Below are 25029 nucleotides of genomic sequence, written 5' to 3' on the forward strand. Positions count from 1 at the left end.
AGTTTTAATTCCAATAAACTTTACTGATCCGCCTCCGTGCTTCGTAGCGTAATGTTATATAGTAGTTTAGTTAGTATCTCTCAATAAATGGGATACATCCTGAGATTAGTGCATTGAAACTATGAAAATCTTCACATTTATATTATTATTACAGACAAAAGTATGAACTAATTTCAAATGTCAGTTGTCATAAAGCATTGCGCTAACAAGGAAACAGAACGTAGCTCAATTCATGCGTAAAAAGTTGCAAGAATTAAATTACCGGAATGGTGACTTTGACCGTAAGCTATTGAAGTCCATTGATAAACAATGTTATGTCCCGTTACGAAGTAGTAGGTCTCACGTGTATGTACCTTCTAACCTTTAAAGTAACATGCGTAAAGGCCGTAATGCAATGCAAATGAAAAGAGTTTATGTATGTATGTACGTGGTCCACTTTTACCATTTATTCGGCACATCTGACTTGGCACTAGTCAACGGGCACGATGGTAACGCGGTCATGAGATTTTAATATTATTACCATGAACGTGAGCAAAGTTAACGACTTAATCTATACTTATATTAAATACGAAAGGAAGAGTTCCTTTCGTATTTAATATTAGTATATACATTCTGTCTGTTTGTCTATTACGCTTTCAAAGGTTATCTAAAATACTCTTTTAAGCGGGAGAGTCTTTACCTAACAGTATAACATTTACGGTCGTTAACTTAAAACAAAAAAAAACGATCATGAAATACTATAAGTATAAAAAAAATTATAAATTCACATTTTAATTATGCGTTTCGAAATATAAACTTAATTAAGCCAGTGGTTGTTTAATATCAGTCACAATAATAAATATAATTAAAAATATTATTAAACAAATATATCTTACAAGGTATATAAGATACGATTGGATAGTAAGTAATTTATTAACTAAAATTACGATAGCCACAAATGGCAATTAATTTTTCACGTTCAAATGATTCCTGCTACACTACAAACTCAGAATTAATTGGGTTCGGAAATAAATTGGATCTGTCAACTGATAAATGATAAGTGAAATCCAAGTTGTAACGAAAGTATTAAAATATCTAAGGTATATTTAAATAAAGAAATAGTTTTTTTTAATTGTTATATTAATGTATAAATATTTTCTAATTTTTTTCTAGTTTTGTCATCGAAACACATGTTCACATTTGTTTTGATTGTAATACAAAAGAATTTGACCATGAATCTGTTAATTCATACATCCTTCCATGCGACCTTTGCACAATTTATACTTAATCGTCGAAGCGAATCCCACGGCAATTGATACGCCGATTTAAAAAATATTTATACATTTTATATTATTGACGGTAGAGATGTGTTTTACTGCAGTAGTAACTTTTATAGGCAACACTGAATGCTTGTGTTGACCAATCACTCTCCTTGTTTATGCTGATAACCAAAAAAATAATTAGCTTTAGTTAAAAATCGAATGAGACACGATATACAGTTAGTGATGTGAAAATTAAATTAAAAAAAAAAACCATTATTGTTAAAAATAATATTACTTTAACTGCCTTTGACAGCCTTGTTAGTTTCTAAGGCCGCAGATTTGTTCGGAATTGAAATTATATCGACAATTATAGATTGTGTACTCAGCATACATATACCCTTTATATTATTTACAATGAAATTTTTATGTCCTGCTTTAAAATCACTTAACACTAAAACCACGCTATAATACCATATAAGAGTTTATAACAAAATGAAACTATATGTAATAACGAATTTTGTCATACAATGAAAAACATTTTATACAAAAAAATTATTCTCAAACATGAAATTAATTGGTACTTCGAGTATACTGTAGCGACGAATATCAAAATTAAATCGCCTGAAAAGTAACGATGCATTTAATTTAACGCATTTATGTTTACAGCAGCGAATCCGTGAATTATTTTTGTGTGAAAATTTTTCTTTTTAATACGATTCTTATAAATAAATCGCTTTGACTTAAATATTATTTAACTATTCAACTATAATTATAAATTGTTACAGTTAAGAATGAAACTTTTAATTCGTATCTGCGTTAAACGACTAATAAGTGTCTAATGGATAGAAATTCTTTTTCGTCAGATGAAATGATGAAAATATTATGGCCCTGTCAATTTATACAGAGTAACACGTAAGTGTCCCAAAGCCTCATCTCCTTTTAGGAGAAAAGGTTTTGATGCAAAATTAATTAATTTAACACAGTGTGAGGTTTCCGTATGAGAGTTTCCGGCATGGGATAAATTATATACAGAAACTAAGTAAATGAAATTTAGTTGTACTTGTGCGGATGTGAACCTGTTATCTTCGATTATACCTGAAATAATACGTGGTGGGTATTTGGTACCATCGGCCCGCTCTGCTCGGCTAAAAATATCCTAACAAATAATGTTTTTTTAAATTTTTAATATTGCTAGGAATTACATTTTATATTTAGCAATATAGGCTATAGTGTATTCTACTGTTAGTGTCAAAAAAGGCTTGTTTTATTACAAGCGTGGGACGTAGCCCTTGTCACTTTGGCAGCTTATTTAATTTAACGCTACCACGAGCTCTATTAACGGATACACGACATACCGCTAGGGCACTGTAGGGTAATTTTGTTAATTAATTTGGTGCATCATGAGAATTGAGTGTGAATAATAATATCTTACACTGTTATGTTCAGTATTTACAATAATTTATTAAATATCTTTTGAATTTTTACGTCTACATAAATAAAATTTAATTTCCTATATGCATCCCTAAACTAAGTGATGAAAATTAGCGTACGCCCAAGAAGGTTCCTGAGCCAAATAAAAACAAGATTTTTTCTTTGTTTTTTTGTTCTTCAATATAACGAGATGGCCCAGTGGTAACAACGCGTGAATCTTAACCGATGAACTTGGGTTCAAACCCGGGCAAGCACCTCTGAATTTTCATGTGCTTAATTTCTGTTTATAATTCATCTCGTGCTTTTCGGTGAAGGAAAACATCGTGAGGAAACCTGCATGTGTCTAATTTCATCGAAATTCTGCCACATGTGTATTCCACCAACCCGCATTGGAGCAGCGTGGTGGAATAAGCTCCAAACCTTCTCCTCAAAAAGGGAGAGGAGGCCTTAGCTCAGCAGTGGGACATTTACAGGCTGTTACTTACTTTTTTTACTTACAATATACCTAGTAGCTAGTACTTTTATAATAAACTTGCTTAGTCGCTAGATCCTGACATTATACGATCTTTAGTATGTCATCAAAACGCTTAATTAGTTATATATTTCAAAATGTATATTTTTATAAGTAAAAATAATTATGATTATAATAGATATATGAAATATGTCGTCTGACTTTACGTAATACAGGATAATTCTTTTTGAATTGTATCCCTTGTCGTCGTTTTTGCAATCAGCGACGGCTCGTTAAATTCAATTGCAAGGGTCAAAAGATCAATGAAGCTTATTATTGGGCTTATAGGGGCTCAGCTATCGGTGTGATTATGTAACTGACGTTTTGACTATAGAAGTTAATATTTGATTCTGTGATTTTTAATGATGCTGGTTGGCAAATAATTCTCTAGTTTTGTATTTTATATCATAGATTATAGTGTCATTACTTTTGTAACAGATAAAATAAAGAATTAATTCTACATTTTTATGCTAAGAATATCAGAACATGTTATAATTGTTTTTTATAAACTTTATTATAACATAAATAAAAAAGTATCCCATGGTAAAAAGTATGATATGGAATATTCCAGGTTATACGTTACCCGCGTACCAAGTACTATTTGAATGCGATCGGTTTTGATAACAAATATTAAATACACAAAACTTTCCCATTTGTATAATAATGTATTTTATTTACGAAATTCCTTGTTGATCTGTATAGTGTTTCCGATGGTTATAAACATCGTGTTCTACAAATTGAATATTGTGTGCGTACACCTTCATACGTGACACGAATTGACGTTCATCGTGTATGTGACAAAATTCTATAATAGATATGTAGGTTGCTTACAAAATAGGTAAATAATATTTAATTTAATTATTTACTGTTATTTAAATATTTGAATTTGCCGTAAGTTGTAGTTTTTATTTTGGAAAGGCAATTGAACGACAGATAAAGACTGAAGATTTATACTTGAGTGCACTGCCAACAACGGGATCTTAATTGTTATGCCCATTGTGCCTGTAATTATTGGCTAACTCTCACTTTAAGCGAAAACACAGCTGTACAAAGTATTGCTATAGTGGTAAAATAAGAAGTGGATTCCTTCCTAAAATATAATAAAACACATGTAAAAATTTTGACAGTAAGAAAAAGCGTAGCTTAGCATATAACAGAAGATCAATATTTTCGAAATCATTGGAATTTTGGACTGAAAATATATCTCACTTATATATGTAATGATTTGATTAGATTTATGTAATGTACCGAAACGAAACGAGTTGATTAATAACTATGACTGCCGATTCGTCCGTTACGGTACATCGTACCACGTGTGTTGTTGTTTATGATCATAAAAACTGACATTATAAAGTATCTTGTATCGCAATTAAAGTATCTAATTAAATTAAATCAGTTTATCGTTATAGTTTATATAAACAAAATACAATTAAAGAAGTGTTTGTTTTTTTGACAATTGTATCCACAAGTGACATTACATCTTAGTACTCAAGATTGGTGTTGTGTTGGCAATGTACGGAATGGTTAATATTTTAACAACAGTGCCAATGTAACACAGCGACCCGTCTACCTACTATTTTATAAAAAAAAATTAAGGTCTGTAAGTCTATTCATTTAAAAAATATATCCCAGCATACATTTTTATATGTAAACATAGAGATAATTGTTACATACTATGATACGAAATATAATAAGTATATAAAATTAACAAGTTAAGGTCTATGAAATAAATAATTTCTTTTAAATATCGTAACGTCCTAGGTAATAAGTTGCATAAAATATTACAAATAAGTTTTCGTATTTAAATTGCATATACCTCACCTACCTTTGAATGTAAATGTGTTCATAATGAGAATTGTTACCCAACATTGCAAAATGCGTAGTGCGGAATGCTCAGCGCCTATGCAACCAGTACAGATTATTCTACACAAAATGGTGACGTGACGTAACAATAATTGTAGTGTAGTTTTTCTAGAGCACTTCCTCATTAAGCTGAACGGACGCGCTTTGTGCGGTAGACCATGGTTTGGGATATTTTTCTGTAACATTAAACGTCTTTATTAGGAACGAGAAAAGATTCCAAAAAATTGGCTATCCTTGTCTTTAGTTTTAAACTATTTTTATGTAATCTTAATTTAGACGATTATTTCTAGTAAAATATTACATTTATTTGATTTATTCAATGTTAATAATATAAAAAAAACGTATTTATTAAAAGTCAAATCATACGGTTCGAAGTTTTTATGAAAAGCTGTATTGGATGAATTAATAGCCTTTGTTTGAAATTTAAATTTATTGAATTTTAATCAGAATCGTGTATTTGATTGTCCATGTATAAATATATTTTAAAGTTAAAAATAAAATATTGTATGTATTACATTATATTTTCAAGGATTATAGATATGGTTCAGATACAGGTAGAAAGTAATCACGAAATGTCCTCTAATATTTACATTACTTCGATCTGTACTCGTAATACTATAGGTTATTGAGACAAAAACTGGATTATTAATTATATTTACAAATAATCGAGGAGTACCTCTAGGTTTTATAAAATCCTTTCGTTTTAATTTTATAACAATATAAAGTTTTCGGCGCTTACTTCATTTTATTTTCGCGTAAATCAACATCGGCCGCATGTCACGCATCAAACATATGTCTGTCTCTTAAATCAATCTCTGTGGCGCTGTTGGAACGAGAGAAATACGGAAAAAAGAACAGTTTATTGTATTAATTAATATTAAGATAATTAAGTTACAATAACTATACCATATTCTTCAAGAAAAAGCATAAAAATGAGATCGCGTGTCGAGAGTGTAAAGGAATTGAAGTAATTTTGCTTGTTTTAGGCGCCCTCTTAAATTGTACTTAAAATTTACATACTAACAAATTAAATACTCGTTTGCCTCATAATTATAGACACAGGCAAAAAAAAATTACGAAATAATTTATATTTTTAAATAGAAATAAAATATTAAAGTTTTTAAAATTTGAAGGTTATTATTGACAATTGATTTTAAAATGACATAAGTAAATAAATATTTTTTCCTGTGGTAAATAATTTATTTATATACTAGAGGTGTACAAGGAAAATGTTTATATAATATTACTCAAGTAAATAGCTGTCGCCGGCAGTCGCAAGGGACTTGTTATACTTTCTAGCTTCAAAAGGATCGTGCCGTCTCACTGCGACGGCTTTCATGTACAAATTTCAGTTGCAAACAAGATATTTTTATCTCAACCTGATTAGATACGAAGTCTTATTTAACGGGTTTACATTCATTGATCAAAGTTACATTCGCTTTTAGTTTTAGTATTACTATGAAGCCATTAATATAATTATGTATTGTATATATATATATATATATCTATATATCTATATATTGCGACGCTGCCTAGCAATAAAAAACATGTAGGCACATTAAATTATATCAATGTATGGACAAAAACCAACAATGGCATGGGCACGACGTCTGTGGAGATAAAAAATTAATAATATAAATAAAAAATCATAAGATTGTTAAGAAAACGTCGAAGCTTGATTAGTTTAAAAAAATTACCTACATATTTTCTTATTAGGTACATTACATATCTAGAAGTTATGTTTTATGTTAGTTCTTAAATCGGTTAATTCGTAAAAATGATATACCTACCTACTTGTACTGTATTGAAATGTTGATCCGAACTTGAATTTAATATTTTCCCGCACATCTATGCCAATATTTTTTGTTTTAATATTAATAATTTTCATTATTATTAAAAACTATATTTGGGAACTTTAAGGCTTTATCACAGAAACGTTAATATTCCTGTGCTACCGATCATCATATCGATCAATACAAATTTTAAAATAGACAAAGTTTATTGTTAATATAATCACAATCTAGCAATTTTATTTAAAAATAAATTATATCACTGAAATCTACTTTTGCCTGCTTCTATATTTTCATTTCAAGTACTGAAAATGGGACGCATTTACAAAAAAAAACAGTCAGATAAAACTTTTGTTTGGTACCCCTTTATTGTCGCTTCTCAAACTTGTGTCATGAAAAGACATGAAAAGACGTTTCAAGTTGGGGAAGCGAGTAAAATAGAATTAAATGATGCCGTTGTTTTCTAAATGCTATCGTATAGAATGATTTGCAAGATAGCTTGTATGAGATTTTTTGTCTTATAATCTTCTGGAAGACCTTCAAATGTCCGTAAAAAAATTGCTTGATATTTATTCATTAGACGAGAATAGTGGACAAATTGACATTTACGTTGACTTGTTGTAAATAAAATATATATTAATTATGTTTAAAATCTATTTATTGTAATCTACCAATATGTCAACATTAAAAGAAAGTTGAAGAAACAAAGATTGCGACTTTGTGAATGCATTTTATAATATTCGAAGGCGTAAATATAAATAATAAAATAGTTTAAGTAAGATTTAGAACCCACATTAAAGTTGCTAAAGTGCATAATTAGTGATCGTATTATTTAAAATTGAATATTCAATTTAAACGATTGATATCTTTTAACTGAATAGACAGTATAAGGTTCTCAAATCATGTTTGTGATTTTAATGTATTTTCGGCTGTAAACATATAACATTACTTTATACGTTGGATTAAATATAGTTCTAAGGTGGTCCCATCTCATGGCTTAATTTAATTGATATTGGTTACTCCCATGTTTTATTTTATAAATAATAAAATAGCAGCGTAAATTAAGGATTTTTTACTACTTTCAGGATAATTTTATCTATTATCTTTGAATTGATAGATATTTCAAATTATAGATTTTAGTGTGACTATTTTGAGCGCTTTAAAATTAACATGATTGCAGTGAAATTTAAACAATTAATAACAACAGCTCTTGGCCATGAGCCATAAGTAATACAAAGTAAATCCCATAGCGGTAGAGATTAAACTCCTCGCTCCATTTACTTTGCTTTATTGTGACAGGTTTATCCTTGCTTATTTTTTTACTTTCTTGTAAAAGTCTTGCAAGTATGTATTTTTAATTTTTCGTGCGCTTACATACGAGCTTGTGTATTTAATTAAAATGTATTTACTTTGTTCGATACAAAGTCCTACTAAATCGTAACAATGATTAACAGGAAATGGAAAAAATATAACAAAATTGAAATATTTTTTACAGAATATATGAATTGTTTTAGTTGAAATATAAAAGAAAATACCTCGCATATTTATACTGATTTTAAAAACCAGTGTTCTTTGATAATATTGAAGTCGCTTGATGCAAATTGGTCTTTATGGATTAATTTATTAAACTGTTCCTCGTATCACAACGAGTTCTCGAGAGCAGTTAAGATCCATTGTAGTTAAGTGTTTGAGGTAAACGGCTTCTGAGGTATGATGCTGTATAAGCAATATCTTGTTGCTTTCTATTATAATTTTAATTATCAATTCATTTTAAAATTTTATCTTTCACATGTTCATTTGAATTTATTGTCGATCAGTGTTTTATGTTTTATTTTTCGTTCACCTTTTTCTCTTGTCATATCATCTCTTTCTCTTCTTGCTCGTATCATCCCTCCCACCGACCATTTGTCTTGCTATTTGTTCTCTTGTATTCCTAGCCAATATTCTTCTTGTAATATAATATTATTTTTTTTAAATAAGAGAAATATTTTGTAGTCATAATTATTTGTTCCCGAGCACATTTTATACTTGCTAATTAAAGAAAAACTTTTGTTTTACATTAGTAATACATAACGAATAATTACAGAAAAACCTGAATTATATTTTATTTTCTCGTATGCAAATGATATACAAATACTAAAATAATTTCCGAATGTGGTAACATTAAATCATTGCACTGTACATTACAGTTATGAATTACGATGGTATGTTGTATGTTTTATTCATATTAAGAACGTAATTTATATACAACCTATAAGTACATAAACCTCATTTTAATACAATAATTTACATAATCTGTTTATATAATTGTAACGAGGGATAGAGATTTTTCTCTCAAGTGTAGATTTCAACTAGCTGGTAATGCTGCTTGGGCAATCAAAATATGTCACCCATATTCATAGTGTAACTATAATAAAACAACCATAATATTACAAACCATATAATTAAAAATTATACAATTATCAATGATTAAAAGAAATGAGTGTGTATTGTTTGCGTTCTACTGGAAAATAATATACACAATTTACACATATAATATATTCATCATCGAAAACCAAACAACCATAGAGCCTTTGTAATATTATGAAACTTCTAAAGAATTTATGCTTGCTTTCAAATAATTAAATGTTAACAGGTCAGTGACCTCTTGATATCAATAATTGTAGACCTGGATTTTATAATTCACTAAAATGTGTTTTTATTGACTTTTTTAAAAGCCCTTATCATTTTAGCTCTTAATTTCATTAGTATTTGTCCGAATTGTATAATTGTAAATGTTGAAACGCTTCCATTCTAAGTAATACATGAAAATGGATCTTGAAACAAGCTCTTTAGAGTTTGATTACTGAGTCAACCATCGTCTGTAGGGATCTTGTTCATTTTGTGTGGTCATTACTGCGGGCAGTCGGGCACTCCCGCCTCACAGAGACGAAGTTCTGAGAAGTTTTGGAATGAATGTGGTTAATTTAACGGTTCTTCTTAAGATTGTTATGCAATCTTATGAACGCCTTTTGACGTTTTGGTCTCGCATTTGTGAAAGCATTCGACTTAAAACTTTTGAAGACTTATACTTCACGTTGTGGACTTTCGTAATAAAATATTGATAAGAAATTAGAAACGAATAGTAATTAAACTATTTCCAGTAATTGTATTACATTTGTTATATTCCCATTATTTACTGACATTAAAATTAAGTATTTGTTTAAATTAAATATTATTTTCATTCTTAGAAAAACGTATTTTTTTACTAACATTTGGACTCGGCAATAGTGAAGCATGTTCCATGTAGGCCAGGAGTACCATGGCCCGGGAGGTCATCGACCGATCCCCCCTTCCTTCGCCCCTCAAGACCCTACGCCACATTTCTCCTCTCTTCAATGCAACCGTTTAAGTAGAACAGCTAGATGATACAACTCGTTTCGCCGCTTTTTTTATGCACAAGAAAATCTCACTAAGATTTGAAAGCTGGCGTTTCCTTCGCATACAATTGCGTATAAAGTGTTAAAACGCAATTCATCAAAATTATATGTACGATAGTAGTGTGAAATAGACAGTGAAAGTAACTAGACATTGTGTATCTCTCAGATAAGTGTTGCAATTTTGATAATGTTTTCAAAATTGCATGACGGATTATATTTGAGTTATAGTCGTATGAGTTTCTAGTGTAGAAACATTCTTAGACAGGTTTTCTACTAATCATACTCTACTCGAGGATAGAAAATCAATGGAGTGTATTATTATTTAAATTGTCTATGGTAGACGTTTACTATTTGTAGGTTTATATGTATTTATTTATGCTTTGTTTTACCCCGGGTATGCTTGCTCCCATATACGGAAGGTCCAGCGATCTTATGATTAGTAGGACTATTCTTTATGAGTAAACTCGAACCTTTATCTCTTACATCTTATTTAATTATTATCTTATTATGTTTAGCTAATTTGTTTGTCAGTAGCCATCACAATATAATATGATATCCCGCAAAATAAAATCTTTAGACTTGGCAATATCACAAACTAAATAGGTAAATTTCAGTTACGCTGTCCCCTCTGCACTCAACTTTCACAAACAACCTATCACGACTCCGATCACCTTGCTAGGCCGTGTCAAATTGACCGTTATTTATCCATGGTCATGGCGATACGATTCCGTAATACGATTATAAACAAAACATGATATAAGTTACCGCTTGACACACGTTGTTACCAACGAGAACGATGATATTGGAATTTGGTTTCGAATGTAGAGCCACAAATAACATAACAGAAAAAAAGTTATTTGTGGTGAATAATTTCGTCAATTTTTGCATTGACCATTCTCGTAAATCTGCTTCATCGTATCTGACATTCGCAGATTGTTTTGCGACAAACGCTGATATATTTCATAGCTAAAGAAAAATAATTTATAAAAACATAAATTGTATCATTACAATATTATTTATACTGATAATAATCATTAATATATGATCGATTGGCTAAGTATGGACATACTAAAAATTAATGGAAATGCTTATATAATTTATAAAGTAACTTGTCATTAAAAGGTGTATACTTATGTTTACTACATACTTTCACTAGTTACAAGAAGTAACAAGACGATTATGACTACAAATTATTTCAATGTTTCCTTTCATTTATATAATGATTATATATATATATATATATATATAACATATTATATATTGTTATTAAATTAATCGATTAAATAACATTAAAGTTTCTACCTAAGTGGAATGATTTTATTAACTATTTAAAATGTCTTCCTCCTCCTTTATACCACTGCGAGAAGTATTTGACATATATTTTAATGGTTCAGCATCGACGTGTAAGTTGATGGTTGATTCTACTAGGAGTTTGATTAAAGGATACCTTTAACAAACATTCTGTTAGCTTTCACAGCACACACATCGGTGTTGATAATTGATGAGCTTTAGCGGCATCTAGTGGAAAGCTACAACAAAGAGGATGATATAAAAACTTCAATGAAAAAGTACACATAGCTTTCATGGTGATTGATTAAACAGTTTCGAAGGCTATTAATCTCAAGCCGACATTCCAATATACATTTTATATTTGATTATTAACCCAAAAAATAAATACTTAAGTTTACTAAGTTCTTTATTTTTAAAAATAAGAACTTAATAAATAAAAATTTTAAATATTAGTTTTGATTATGAAACTTTAACCTTTTATTAATAAAGTAAATCAAATTAGGTAGTCCAAAGTCGTTAACCCAATATAACCTTTATTATTCAATGCATAACCGAATTTTAACCCTACACTGTGGTTATTACTTTTAATAGCAGTTAACAGTTTTAAGTTAATTAAGCACCAAAGTGTAACTTAACACCGAACTTACAATGACGAATATAAAAAATGTTTTCTAAATTTCTGGACAGTTAGTGGGAAAGGTTATAGACGATATGAGTTAATGGTAAGTCAGGCATTTATATTGTGTAATGTAAGTCTAATGCGGGTTATTTATTATTGTTATATAAATTATATTTTAAAATTTGTAAATTTTTATGAACGAGCACGCTTATCTTTTCATAATTAAATAAATATTTTTGTATTTGATAGCTAATCAATTTATAAGGGAAGCTTGCAGGCTATATCACCGATATATATAATATAAAAACGCCAGTAATACCGCGGTCAAGCGTCTATAAAATCGCTTCTACTTCCAGTTTATTTTTTGTAATACATTTATCAAAGAAAGGAAATAATAAAGATTAAGGTCTACCTCGTCGTCATCATTCGCTCATCATCATTTGCTTGACCTAATCCTATTTATTTGTTGTCGGTGCATGTTTTGCTTTTTTATATTCATATCAATTTTATTTCTAGGCGTTATAGTTATTTTTTGTATTCATTGAAAATTCTATGTATTTCCCTCATCAAAACACTATACTACTTATTCTTTAATTTAATTTTTTTATTTGTGTGTGTGGAACACATAAGAGTAAAAAATCTGTTATCTTGTAGTATATAAAACTTAATGTAACCACAGCTTCCCATGACGTCTCATGGCATCCGGTGTCGCTCCGGTAATCGCGTGATATCTGACACCTCTGAGGGCTAAAGAGGGACGACGATGTAGAATATAAATAAATACATATAGATATTACACATTTTATTTTTATTGTGAATTAAAAAAAAATATAAATTAAAAAATTACCAATAGTAATCAAGTTATGATATGGATGTTTCATAAGCACCTCCCGTACTTTTCATAACTTTCAGTTACCGTTAAAAATGTAAAAACGAACAACGAGGTACAAAAACGAGGTGTTCTGTGTAACTTAGTATCAATGGCATTACGGTTTCCTTTCAAGCCTCCGTCTGCTTCAGTTATCTGTTTTCATTCAAACAGGAAACCTTCTGAATCGTGTCCAGGTTAACGAACAAACACTATTCAGCAAGGAGATGAGTGTGCCAATTTAAAAGAGTCTGCAGATAACATTTTAAATTTTAGTTTTAAATTTTGCATTGAGTGTTTATAATTAGTTTTTTTATACCTTCATGATTAGACATAAGCATTTGAGCAATTATTATCAGTTACGTTATTATTATAATGAACTTTATAATTATAATTGTTTTTATTAAATTTTTTAATGTCACTGGTAACGCAACATGCCAAGGGTATTATTTGTATTATATTGTAAACTGTTTAATTCAATTTACAAAATAACAATATTATTTCCTTTCTGTTTTAGACAACGTAGCCGTTCGTACGAGTCGGATGAACATGAGCGTGGTGCTTGTGAATGGTGCGAGTATGCTTTGGTCATCACTTTAGCCACCATCCTGCTGATCGGCGTGTCAGCGCTCACCATCTTCTGGACCTTCTTCTACAGAGAGGGCTATGGCTGGGCTGATGACATTCCCGAAAAGCAATTTAACCTCCACCCAACGCTTATGGTGGCCGGTTTCATCACATTCAGCGGATTTTGTAAGAATTTATGTTTATCTTTTGGAGTTATCCACCTGGTGGTTAACCAGTTTTTAAGCTGGACTAACTTGACGATTCTTTCAAATGAAATTAAATCCAAGACTCAAATTATGCGTCAGTTTTTTTGTGTATAAGTGCTTAGTAGGTAACCCAATAATGTTTGTATTATTTAAATACTTTTACAAGGATATTTTATATTCAGCTATACAATTTCGTGTATGGCCTATAAGCTAGATGAGTGCAAATTATTTTGCCCATTACATACATTGCCCAATTATTTTAGTTCAAAATGTCATTATTTATATTTATTTTTGTTGGCTCCTGGTGCTGGTTGCGTAAAGTTACCGTAATAATAAACCTACATTAATTATAATTATTATATTTTTAGCGGTGCTGCTCTACCGCATCTGCCGTTGCTTCAGACGGATTTACGTGAAACTACTTCATGCAATATTCCACGCGTTGGCGTTCCCTTGCATAGTCATCGGTTTCCTCGCTGTTCTTGATTTCCATAACAAGAAGGGTATCAACAATTTCTACTCCCTGCACAGCTGGATCGGCTTCGTTGCTATGGGACTATTTGGTCTTCAGGTAATGTTTAGATGATAATGTACTTTTATTCTAGAGTTTAAAAAAGTGTGCAATCAAATTATTTCTTCCTATCCTTAAAAAAATATTAAGAGATATAAAGAGACTGAAAAGAGGTAAAGCGAATTTAAAATAATATTTAATAGTGGTTTAAAGTTTACAATTCAGACATTGCACATCTTATATAAATACTTTCGTCGTTCATACCAAACTTGTTCAGCTTAAGTCATTTTCATATCAAAGAAATGTACGCCCGAAGTTTGATCGTAGTACGATCTAGTTTAAAAATTTCCAAGTCGTTTAAAAGTCATATCGGTATGGACGAGTTTTTAAACTTTTGCTTTGAATTCACAGTATGCTGTCGGATTCTTCAGTTTTCTCCTCCTATTGATCTGCAACAAGGGAACGGCAAACTTCCGTGCTTCGTTGGTGCCAATTCACGCCGCGTTTGGTATTTTGACATTTGTCCTTGGAGTGTGTGCTTGTCTTACTGGACTCACTGAAAAGGCTCTCTTCACCCTTGGGTACGTATATTTAAAGTACTTAAAACATTTAGATAGTAATCGATTAGTTTTACACAATAGAACCAAATTTGTGATTATTATTGATAGACATTCAGAAGTATGTACTTACATGAAAAGCATGCGGGTCCTATAAAAATATAGAAGTCATAAAATACTATTGTACCTTTTCACGAATACCTTTATTAAATATATTTTAAGCATACTCATAGTATATTTTACTTCAGAAATGCATCTGTGGGAGAACTCAGGTATTTTAAACTGGTTATTCATCGTTGGTAGAAAACCATCGACTCGCCATCTTTACCTTTTATTTTGATAAAGTTTTATCATACGAAGACTTAGATTTTACAGCAATGTGTTGTGATATAATTACCGCATGAACGTGCCTATTATAAGTTGGAATCATTATTTAATTGTCTTTTACATTTTTTCATGTTTTTTTTTTCTGTCTTTAGTATTTTTCGCATGTGTTATGTTATGTGTTAGTTGCTTGTATGTGTACGTATCCACAGCGCGGAACGGTACAGCGGGCTGCCAGACGAAGGGGTGATCATCAACGCTATTGGTGTTGCCATCATAGCCATACTCGCCGTCGTCATGTATATCGTATCGAGGGACAAATTCAAAGCAGATTCCCGTGAAATGAGAGCATCTGTTGATTTGTAGATTCCAAAATTTTTGACAATTTGGATCAACACTGCCATGTCTTCACATTTAACAGACTATTTATGTATGTTATTTATCAGTGTTGGAGATACAATTGAAATCTATGTTCAATTCATTCAGTACAATTTGTTATCCATAAATTACAACACGGAAATCTGCGGTGATAATATAACCTTAATATAAAGACTAAACAAATATTTCAAGCCGTACCAGATTTTCTATAGTTAGTTGTTGTAATAAATATACGAAATCTAATTTTAAAATGACTATTTCAATGAATGGTTATATGTTTAAGGAAAATTAGTTTTTAAATGTTTTAAGTTAACAATAAAAAGTACCTACCTATGTACAAATATGGAGGCTTTTATAATTATACGATAGATTCGGTCTGCATCAGACCAAAAATATATTTTTTTATAAAATAATAGATAGATAGCATAGATATTTTTTTACTTTTTTTATGAAAAATAATTGTTTGATATTGATTTTTTTTAAGTGAAAATATTTTGTGGTAATAAAATATTATTGTAAGGTCTTGTCTTTGAATTTTCGTGAGCATGTGTATGCTTTGCTAAATTGTATTGCTACTAACATAAAACATGTAAATAATACTTAATTTTTTTAATGTTAGTCCTCACATTCAACACATATTAATATTTAATATAAGTAACTATGTCGGTAAGTCCGTAAATAAATAATAACTAAATATTAAAAGTTCTTAGAAATACAATAAATAAACTTGATTTTTCCTTTGTTTTTATAAATGAGACGATAGTTTTGCGATTTCCGCGAAAATTACTAACGTAATTGTCGAAGGACTTCTTTAAACAAAAATGAATTAAAGAGGTTCTAGTAGGTACCCTTAAAATGTACCTACACTTTAAATGCTATACTAACCCGGGGCATGCGGTACGCAGGAGCGAGACATATGCTTCGATGACAACAGAGGCGATTGTCATTAACGCCATCGGGATGTCGGTGGTGGCGGTGGCGATCGTGGTGCTCTACACCGTGCGTGGCACCGGCGGCTACCGGCTGCGCAAGGTCACGCAGAACCCGAGCTAAGCGAATCCAGTCGAAGTAGCGGTAATCGAGATTAACATTGCAAGCGTAGTTTTTATCTGTGTTTCGAGACTTAAAATGAAATTTAAATATTAAATTAAACAGGTCGAACGCCCAACCGTACAAGTTTACAGTAAAATTATGAAAAGAAATAGGTTTTAATATTTTAAAATTATTAAAAATTGAAATATAAATAAACAATAAAAACTACGCTTGTAGTGGAACGCACAACACCAAATATTGTAAATTCCTGATATATAAAATTGTTTTCTATTTTATAATGATTTAACTTTCTATAAGTTGAATTGTTTGTTCTCTTTTATGTAACATGTGTTAAAAAAATCAATTCAAACGAAAAATAAAAAAAAATTGTAATAAATCAAATTTGAACAATTTACTTTGAAGAATTGTAAGTCATGTGTTAAAGAAGAAAATTAAACTTCTAACCTTTTAGACGCCACTAGCTCAATTTGTTGCTTTTGCGTTTTATATATATATTCTATTTCAGTAACTTTATTATGATTGTACAAGCGGTTGTGCGTGTTCTATAAAAAAAATTCCTATCAATTTGAATCCGTCTTCAAAATTATGATGACTGATGTTGAAAGTGTTTTCTATAATTTGGACCACAATTTTATTTCAATCGAAAATCGAACGAGTGAAATAATTTTAAAATATCGTTACAATGATATATTAAAATTTTATAAATTAAGAAATCAATTCAACGAAAATATTTTTATTGCTTTTTAACTTCTCTGTACTCGCTACCCTGTGGTAATTACTGTTAATATATTAGATTCGCAGTAAGAACAATTTGACGTGTAAGATAGATGTGATCATGATCGGAATGCAAATAAAAAATGTGGGTTATTAAAAAATAACATAAAAGACCTATATTCGTTTTTAACAGATAAAAAATTAAAAATCAGTTGCCATATACCTAAAAATAGTAACCGAGTTATTAACATTTTAGTAGGCGTTTAGTTAAGATATTTTAGCTGTAATTTGTATATAAATTTAAATAATAAATGTGCGAGTGTTCGATAGATTGTAGAATGTGATTGATTCGTAGTGAATATCTACCCTTAATATTTATTGTTAGTAAAAATAGCATCTGATCGAAGCAACATTTACAAAATTATTTTAACAAAACATTTTGAAATCAATTTTATAATAGGTAGTATTTAAATTTTTAAATAAGCTTGAAATCAAAAGAAATCAATAGTAACATTGATAATTGTGGAGAAATATAATATTGTGTACTTTTTAGACATTGTTGTATGCGTCTATACTGTTAAGAGAAGTGTTCAATCAAGTTGCCAAATTCGATATAACGTCTTGTGGTAAAACTTGTTATAATCAATTTACTACATATTACGTAAATACATGTAGCATGTTTATCAATAATTATATAGGATAAAGCTCAATGTGTTTATACGAGGGAGACCTCTATATTATTTCCGTGTAGAAATTGAGTTAGTTTTCTATTAATTAGGCAAAACTTATTTATATTCCATTTTGTAAAAAGTTACATTCCAATGTAAAATTTGATGCATTTTATCGTTTTTTTTAAAGAAAATATACAATCCGTACGAAGACTGTAATCATATTAAGTAGTTTGTCGTTTTAAATAATGTTATTGCGATAATTTTTACTCTATGCAAAAAGAGCATATTTACAAATTTTAAATATTCCCGTTTATAAGGATCCCTAAGAACGCTGGGGCCAAGTTTTTATATTATAAAACCCACACGTTTAATCTGCAAAATAAAAACAGTTTTCTAATAAATTATTGAATCAACAAAAAGTGTTTGCAAATTAATATTTTTATGTATGCATCTTGCATCCGAAACGATTTATAATCTTCAACTTTTATAAGTAATTATATTAATCTGCCTTTTTGAAAATATATAATTTTTAAACTTAGTTGTGTTGATTACAGTTGTGTATTGGTTACTATGAATTTTATCACTGTTTTACATTTTTAAATATTTATACGCATTCATAATGGTACATTAAATTACATGTATAAAAACTAGTTGTTTTATTTCTTTTCACACAAAATACTATCCGCCGCAACGAATTTCAACGGGGAATAGCCAACAACGCAGGTTAGTGTATGATGTGTTATTGTTACTATTAATCTTTTAACTTTTGCCTTGTTTATTCAATGATACAGTATTTACTAACTGACATAAACCCTACTTACAAGTAACCTTGTGGATCCAATCAAAGATATTAGGATTAGACCATAGACAATAACTTTTTAATTATTTGACATTTATAACACATGAGTGTGTGTGGGTTGTTATAGTCCGATGGGGATGGGATGGGGCTCAAATCCGAAAAAACTGTCATAGATATCAGACGCAGGACAAACGGTCTCAGACACATGAGTATCATTGTCAATTTTCTAAGTTTGCCCTGCTACTCACCCATACTACATACAACTCGATAACTTTTGTTAGCTCGAACGAGAATTTAATGAAACAAAGGAATTATAAAATAGTGTGCACTGTAAATTAGTAAAGAGCTTTAGAAATAGATTTTTGGTTATAGTACGTACTTTCTAAAAAAAGCACTGATAGCGAATAAAATTTTATATGAAATGAAAAGTTATAAATTAAATCAACAATTTATTTTATACTTATTTATTTATATATTAACATTACGATAAGAAAAAAAACTTATTTTAACGCCGTATCATAATGTATATCATTTTGTTTCATTTAAACATTTTACGGTGTTAAATTGTGTTAGAATATTATATTAAAAATTTGAAATAATCTTAATTCTGAAAAAAAACACTCATTAAAATTAATATTTATAAGCCAAACATATGTTTCACTGATATATTTATAAGGTATCACATTGAAATAAAAAATATAACGGAAATACGAGCAAAAGGGGTAAGGCCTGATTTCCGTTTTTATATTATATCAAAAGACAAATAAATATTCTAAAAAATTGTGCTTACTCGCATACTCTTTAAAGCAACTAATAGATTTACTAATAAACGTTGTACGACAGCTGATAAGTTCCGTAACATCCTGTAAATGTCCCACAGCTGGGCTAAAGGCCTCCTCTTCCTTTTTGGGGAGAAGGTTTGAAGCTTATTCTACCACGCTGCTACAGTGCGGGTTGGTGGAATACACCTGTAGCAGAATTTCAGTGAAATTAGACACATGCAGGTTTCCTCACGATGTTTTCCTTCACCGTAAAGCACTGATAAGTTAACATTTGTTAATTTCTCTTTTTCGTTATCATTAATTTAGCAAACGAAGAATACACAGTCCTGGACCTAAGCATCCAAGGTCCCTAAGCTCATGAGGCCCCTCTTTCCGAAGCAGTTAGAGTATTAAGAACATTATTTTTGGATGGGTGGGGCCCCTAGATCCGTGCTTTGTAGACCTAGGTATAAAACTGGGGCCGAATAGTAATAGGTAATTAGTCACTAGGTGAAGAATATAATCCCGGAATCCTGACAAAAAGGAAATCAGTACAAATACAATGAGCTAACGTCAACGAGGAGTGGGGATGAAGAGTACATTGTCCATTTTGGTGCTTAACCAGGCCTACAGAATATAAGCACAGTTAGTGTAATATTCGAAATTTTCCTATATTTATCACTACGACCTTCAAGGTAGATAAACACAATAGAAAAAAACACTACTGTAATCGGTAGCATTCCATATCACATTCTCAACTAGTAATTTATTATTTGGCTTACCTAAGTGTGATAAGATCCTGTGATATTATGTCAGAATTTTTATACTTTATGAAAAATCATCCACGAGGTATATGATTATATTTATATATATCATAGTGGAATCATTAATTTTATAATAATTAATATCAAGAGCATATAGAATATCAGTTTCAAGACTGTATTAAGTTGAACTTATAGGTTCGACAGCTCTTGTTTAGAGTTGCAAGTTATAAATACAAATGTTGTTATCACATTTAGGCGGGGCGTAGTAAGCATGGCCGACGAAAGGTTCAGTTTATTGTAATTCTTGAATTTTGCAATTGATGTCACACTCACATCGACGTTACAAACTAGTTACAAAGAAAACAGGTATTTTCATAATAACTATTTACCAATGAAACGAAAAATCTCCAATCGTACGACCAATAACTCGAAGAGGTAGTATACCCATTTGACCCATGTATTCCAATCGATGGTGTAAAGATAAACAAACCTTAGATTTACATGTTCACGTCACTCTACTGTATTTATTATACACAAGAAGCAATTCTTTACCAATTTACCTTTTTTTCACTATTCCACCTAACTACTTATAAACACATGAATTTTAATTGCGATGTTCCAAATTCTTGATTACCAAATGATGATATTTCCAAATGATGATTACAAATTCGCGGTCATTCAAAACGCCATTTTTCGCGAATCCATAATGAATATCGTCAAAGTTATTTATTTGTCTACTACTTCCGTGGTTGTAATAAGCTTTAGTTAATTAGTAAACCAAAAAACAGTAGATTATTAATGATAGATATAGGGTTAAAAATTGTAGCACAGAAGTAATTTCAACATGTTTGTATAGCATTATTTTTGAACATTCATGAACACATATTTTAATATCTAGTTTATTTGGCATTGCTTTGAGCCGTCTCAAATGCAACTAAACATTCATAAACACATGCTAAACAATACAACTATATTAATACAGATAATCAATCTTTAATTAATTTTTTTTTTATTGAGACAGTAGTTAATTAAAACTTTTTATAATCATTTTATTTTTTATTTTTCACAGGCGCCCAGGGCCTTTTTATAATTAAGTAAAACTATTTTCAATTAAATATACATTTAAATTTACAATTATTCGCACAGAGCTAAAAAAAATTATACGTCTTAAGTATACTATCACAAATGAAATAAAGGAATATTAAAAAAAAAAATTAATACCAAAGTGGCATATTTGTCCAGACTTTACAATATACGAATTTTAGTATTGATAAGTTATAGTAATTTTTTTTTTTTTTATAGAATAGGAAGGTGGACGAGCATTTGGGCCACCTGATGGTAAGTGGTCACCAAACGCCCTTAGACATTGGCATTGTAAGAAATGTCAACCATCGCTTACAGCCAATGCGCCACCAACCTTGGGAACTAAGATTTTATGTCCCTTGTGCCTGTAATTACACTGGCTCACTCACCCTTCAAACCGGAACACAACAATATCAAGTATTGCTGTTTTGCGGTAGAATATCTGATGAGTGGGTGGTACCTACCCAGACGGGCTTGCACAAAGCCCTACCACCAGTAGAATACATTATAATGGAAGACATTTAAAATTAATATTTTGAATTATTTATTGCATCGAATTCATATGAACTGAATATATATTTTATATATAAAGTAAATTTAGAATGGACTGTAAGTACATAGATTAAGCTTTTGTGTATTGCTATACATTATTTCTCGATTTGTTATTCGGTCCTTCTGAATAATTTTCAAAACTTTATATGGGGGAATTACATCAACTAAAGACATAGTTTAGGTTTAGTTAAGTTATATTTCTGTTAACTATTTAGTACATCATGCAATACATACATTTCCCATTTTAAATTCCCAAATAACATGCGTACATCAATAAAATTAATCTAAAAATACAGATGAATCATCTTGGAGAGGTTTTTGTGGTTGTAGTAGTGTAGTAATACATGTATACATACTGTAACTAAAACCATAATAAACCAGTTTGCGCTACCAAACCAGCTAGGTGCTAGCAAGCTACCACGCGCCTCATCTCTCGCACAAGTAGCATTAGCAGTGTCATTTTTTTTAATAATTAGTTCATCATAAAATCATATATTTTATGATGAACTAAGTAAAGTGAAAACTTACGTCATAAAAAATAGCACAATTACAAAGAATATAATGACAATAGAGGAAATATTTTATTGCCGTAATTAAAGATAAGAAATGTTTGTCTACATGCTATTGAATAGAAAACGTAATTTCAGGGTGTCAGACGGAGTTAAATAAATTATTTACTGTTTATGTATTATTTTATTAATTTATCTATTGGCGATGCAAAACTACAAACACCAAAACGTCTCCAAGCTGATTTCATTGTACCTGACATTTTGCCAGTCAAAAATAAATTTGATCTGTAATACATATTTTTTATTTAGCAACCAAACTCGAAGATCTTAAAATCATACAAATAGGAGATATAGATTTCTAATTTCCTTATTTCTGAAATTCTGCAGCTAGGCTTATACCCAATGGACCGAGACTAAATCAGCGCCCAAATCTATTAATGATAATAAATACCATCACGAGATAAATCTACTTGAACAAAAAAACTATTTAATTTAACACCCTGACTGATACTGATATTGGTCGATGAGATAAAATTTAAAATAAGACTCCATTATCAATATATTTGACAGACACATTTTTAAATTTTCATAAACATACAGATTTATTTCTTAAAATATATCTATTGAAAACACACGCATATAAGTTCTATTTACAAAAAATATTCATCATGCATTATTTGTTTTGGACATTTTAATACGATAAACAATTTTGAGATTATAAATTTTGAATACATCATTTAGCATATTAATAATACACTATACCTATAATATTAATTCATATTTAATCATGACATGTAAATTTTAAACTTTAAATCTGATTAATAGCTTATTGCTTATTGTTATTTCATAAATTTCGGAACAAACACGTAAGATAATAAATAATATCTCTATTTAGGCCCTTTAAAATGTATTTAATCTATGGAAATGTAACTATTTTTTCATATAAGAATATAATCTTCTAATAAGTGAATATATTCTGTTGTTGTTAAGCATATAACGCTAGGAATAATTGACAGATACATAAGCTATTAGTGCCTAGGTTTAACCTAGTCACACTAGTATCTTTGGTGCAGTACTGACACATACAATAAAAACTAAACATCATGACTAAGTACATAAAATTAAGTATAAAAAAACACAGAATTATTTAATAAAATATATCTTAGGATCGATGCACATCTGGCAAAGCGTCAAAGCTGGTAGTTATAAAATATGTGATAAGTCCACATACATAAAAAAAATACGTAGTTCGTTTGCCTGCGCGAACGTTTTCGAAATACAATCGTTCAGTTATTAAATTTTATTTCAATGTACGCAATGTTGTCATTTTATTAGACGTAACAATTACGCTTAGCCAGATCTGCGCCGAACGTTCAATTAAACTTCTAACATATTACATATATTAGTTGTATCATAGATAGCGACCTTATCTTAATAAGCTTTATAAATGCCATATAAGAATGTTACATTAACCAGACCTTTATCAGCTAGCATACACACTGGTCGACCCATTTGGTTGCATGGAAGTGAAATCTTTAAAAGTAATTACTTGTGCTTATTAACTTAAAAAAAAAAAAAACAAAGAAAATATTATCATATTTCGGAAAGAAATTACGAATTTAGAGCAACATTGAAAATGCTGTAAGCATACATTCATATTAGAAAATAATTATAAAAAAAAAAACAAATATGATACCTTCTCTTCAGATGAGGTATTTTCTTATTATCTGTGATTATAAAAACCTCAACACGATCTGGTACATATACATTCATAAGTCACCATTCTTTGGCCTGACTATAAATATTCAACCATCGGAAAAACACGTATCGTCTAACATTTGTTTTTAAACATTACTTTACTAACACATAATATAATAATATATATAAAAGGAAATGCATTTTGAAATACAAATAAAATATAAACAGTTTGATTTGTTGAAGAATGTTACATTAACCAGACCTTTATCAGCTAGCATACACACTGGTCGACCCATTTGGTTGCTTGGAAATGAAGTCTTCAAAGTAATTACTTGTGCTTATTAACTTTAAAAAAAAAAACCTAAAATAATTAACATGAAATAGAACATTATTATCATATTTCGGAATGAAAATACAAATTTAGAGCAACATTGAAAATGCTGTTAGCATACATTCATATTAGAAAATAATTATAAAAAAAAAACAAATATGATACCTTTTCTTCAGATGAGGTATTTTCTTATTATTTTCTTTTGTGATTATAAAAACCTCAACACGATCTGGTACATATACATTCATAAGTCACCATTCTTTGGCCTGACTATAAATATTCAACCATAGGAAAAACACGTATCGTCTAACATTTGTTTTCAACATTACTTTACTAAAACACGTAATATTATAATAGATATAAAAGGAAATGCATTTTGAAATACAAATAAAATAAAACAGTTTGATTTGTTGAATGAATAGCGAAAACAACATTAATATATAATTTTTACAATTATTTTCGATCTTATACTAAATGTAGAAATTTGTAAGCTGTTAATTATCATTTTAGTAAATATAT

At 29.8% G+C, this 25029-nt stretch overlaps 1 protein-coding gene across 5 annotated transcripts in view; it reads left to right on the forward strand.

The window, feature by feature from the left end:
• Nucleotides 1–17506, forward strand: part of LOC126770311 (plasma membrane ascorbate-dependent reductase CYBRD1-like) — a 58551-nt gene extending 41045 nt beyond the window's left edge. For 4 of the 5 annotated variants that reach the window (XM_050489671.1, XM_050489672.1, XM_050489675.1 and 1 more), the window contains 4 exons: nucleotides 13550–13785; nucleotides 14174–14376; nucleotides 14728–14897; nucleotides 15410–16468. In XM_050489671.1, coding sequence (XP_050345628.1) covers nucleotides 13550–13785; nucleotides 14174–14376; nucleotides 14728–14897; nucleotides 15410–15563 — 763 coding nt within the window. In that variant the 3' untranslated portion in view covers nucleotides 15564–16468. The other variant, XM_050489673.1, reaches the window with a different exon arrangement.
• Nucleotides 17507–25029: the final 7523 nt, after the last annotated feature.

The sequence above is a fragment of the Nymphalis io genome, chromosome 8 (assembly GCF_905147045.1).
Source record: "Nymphalis io chromosome 8, ilAglIoxx1.1, whole genome shotgun sequence".
NCBI classification, from domain to species: Eukaryota; Metazoa; Arthropoda; class Insecta; order Lepidoptera; family Nymphalidae; genus Nymphalis; species Nymphalis io.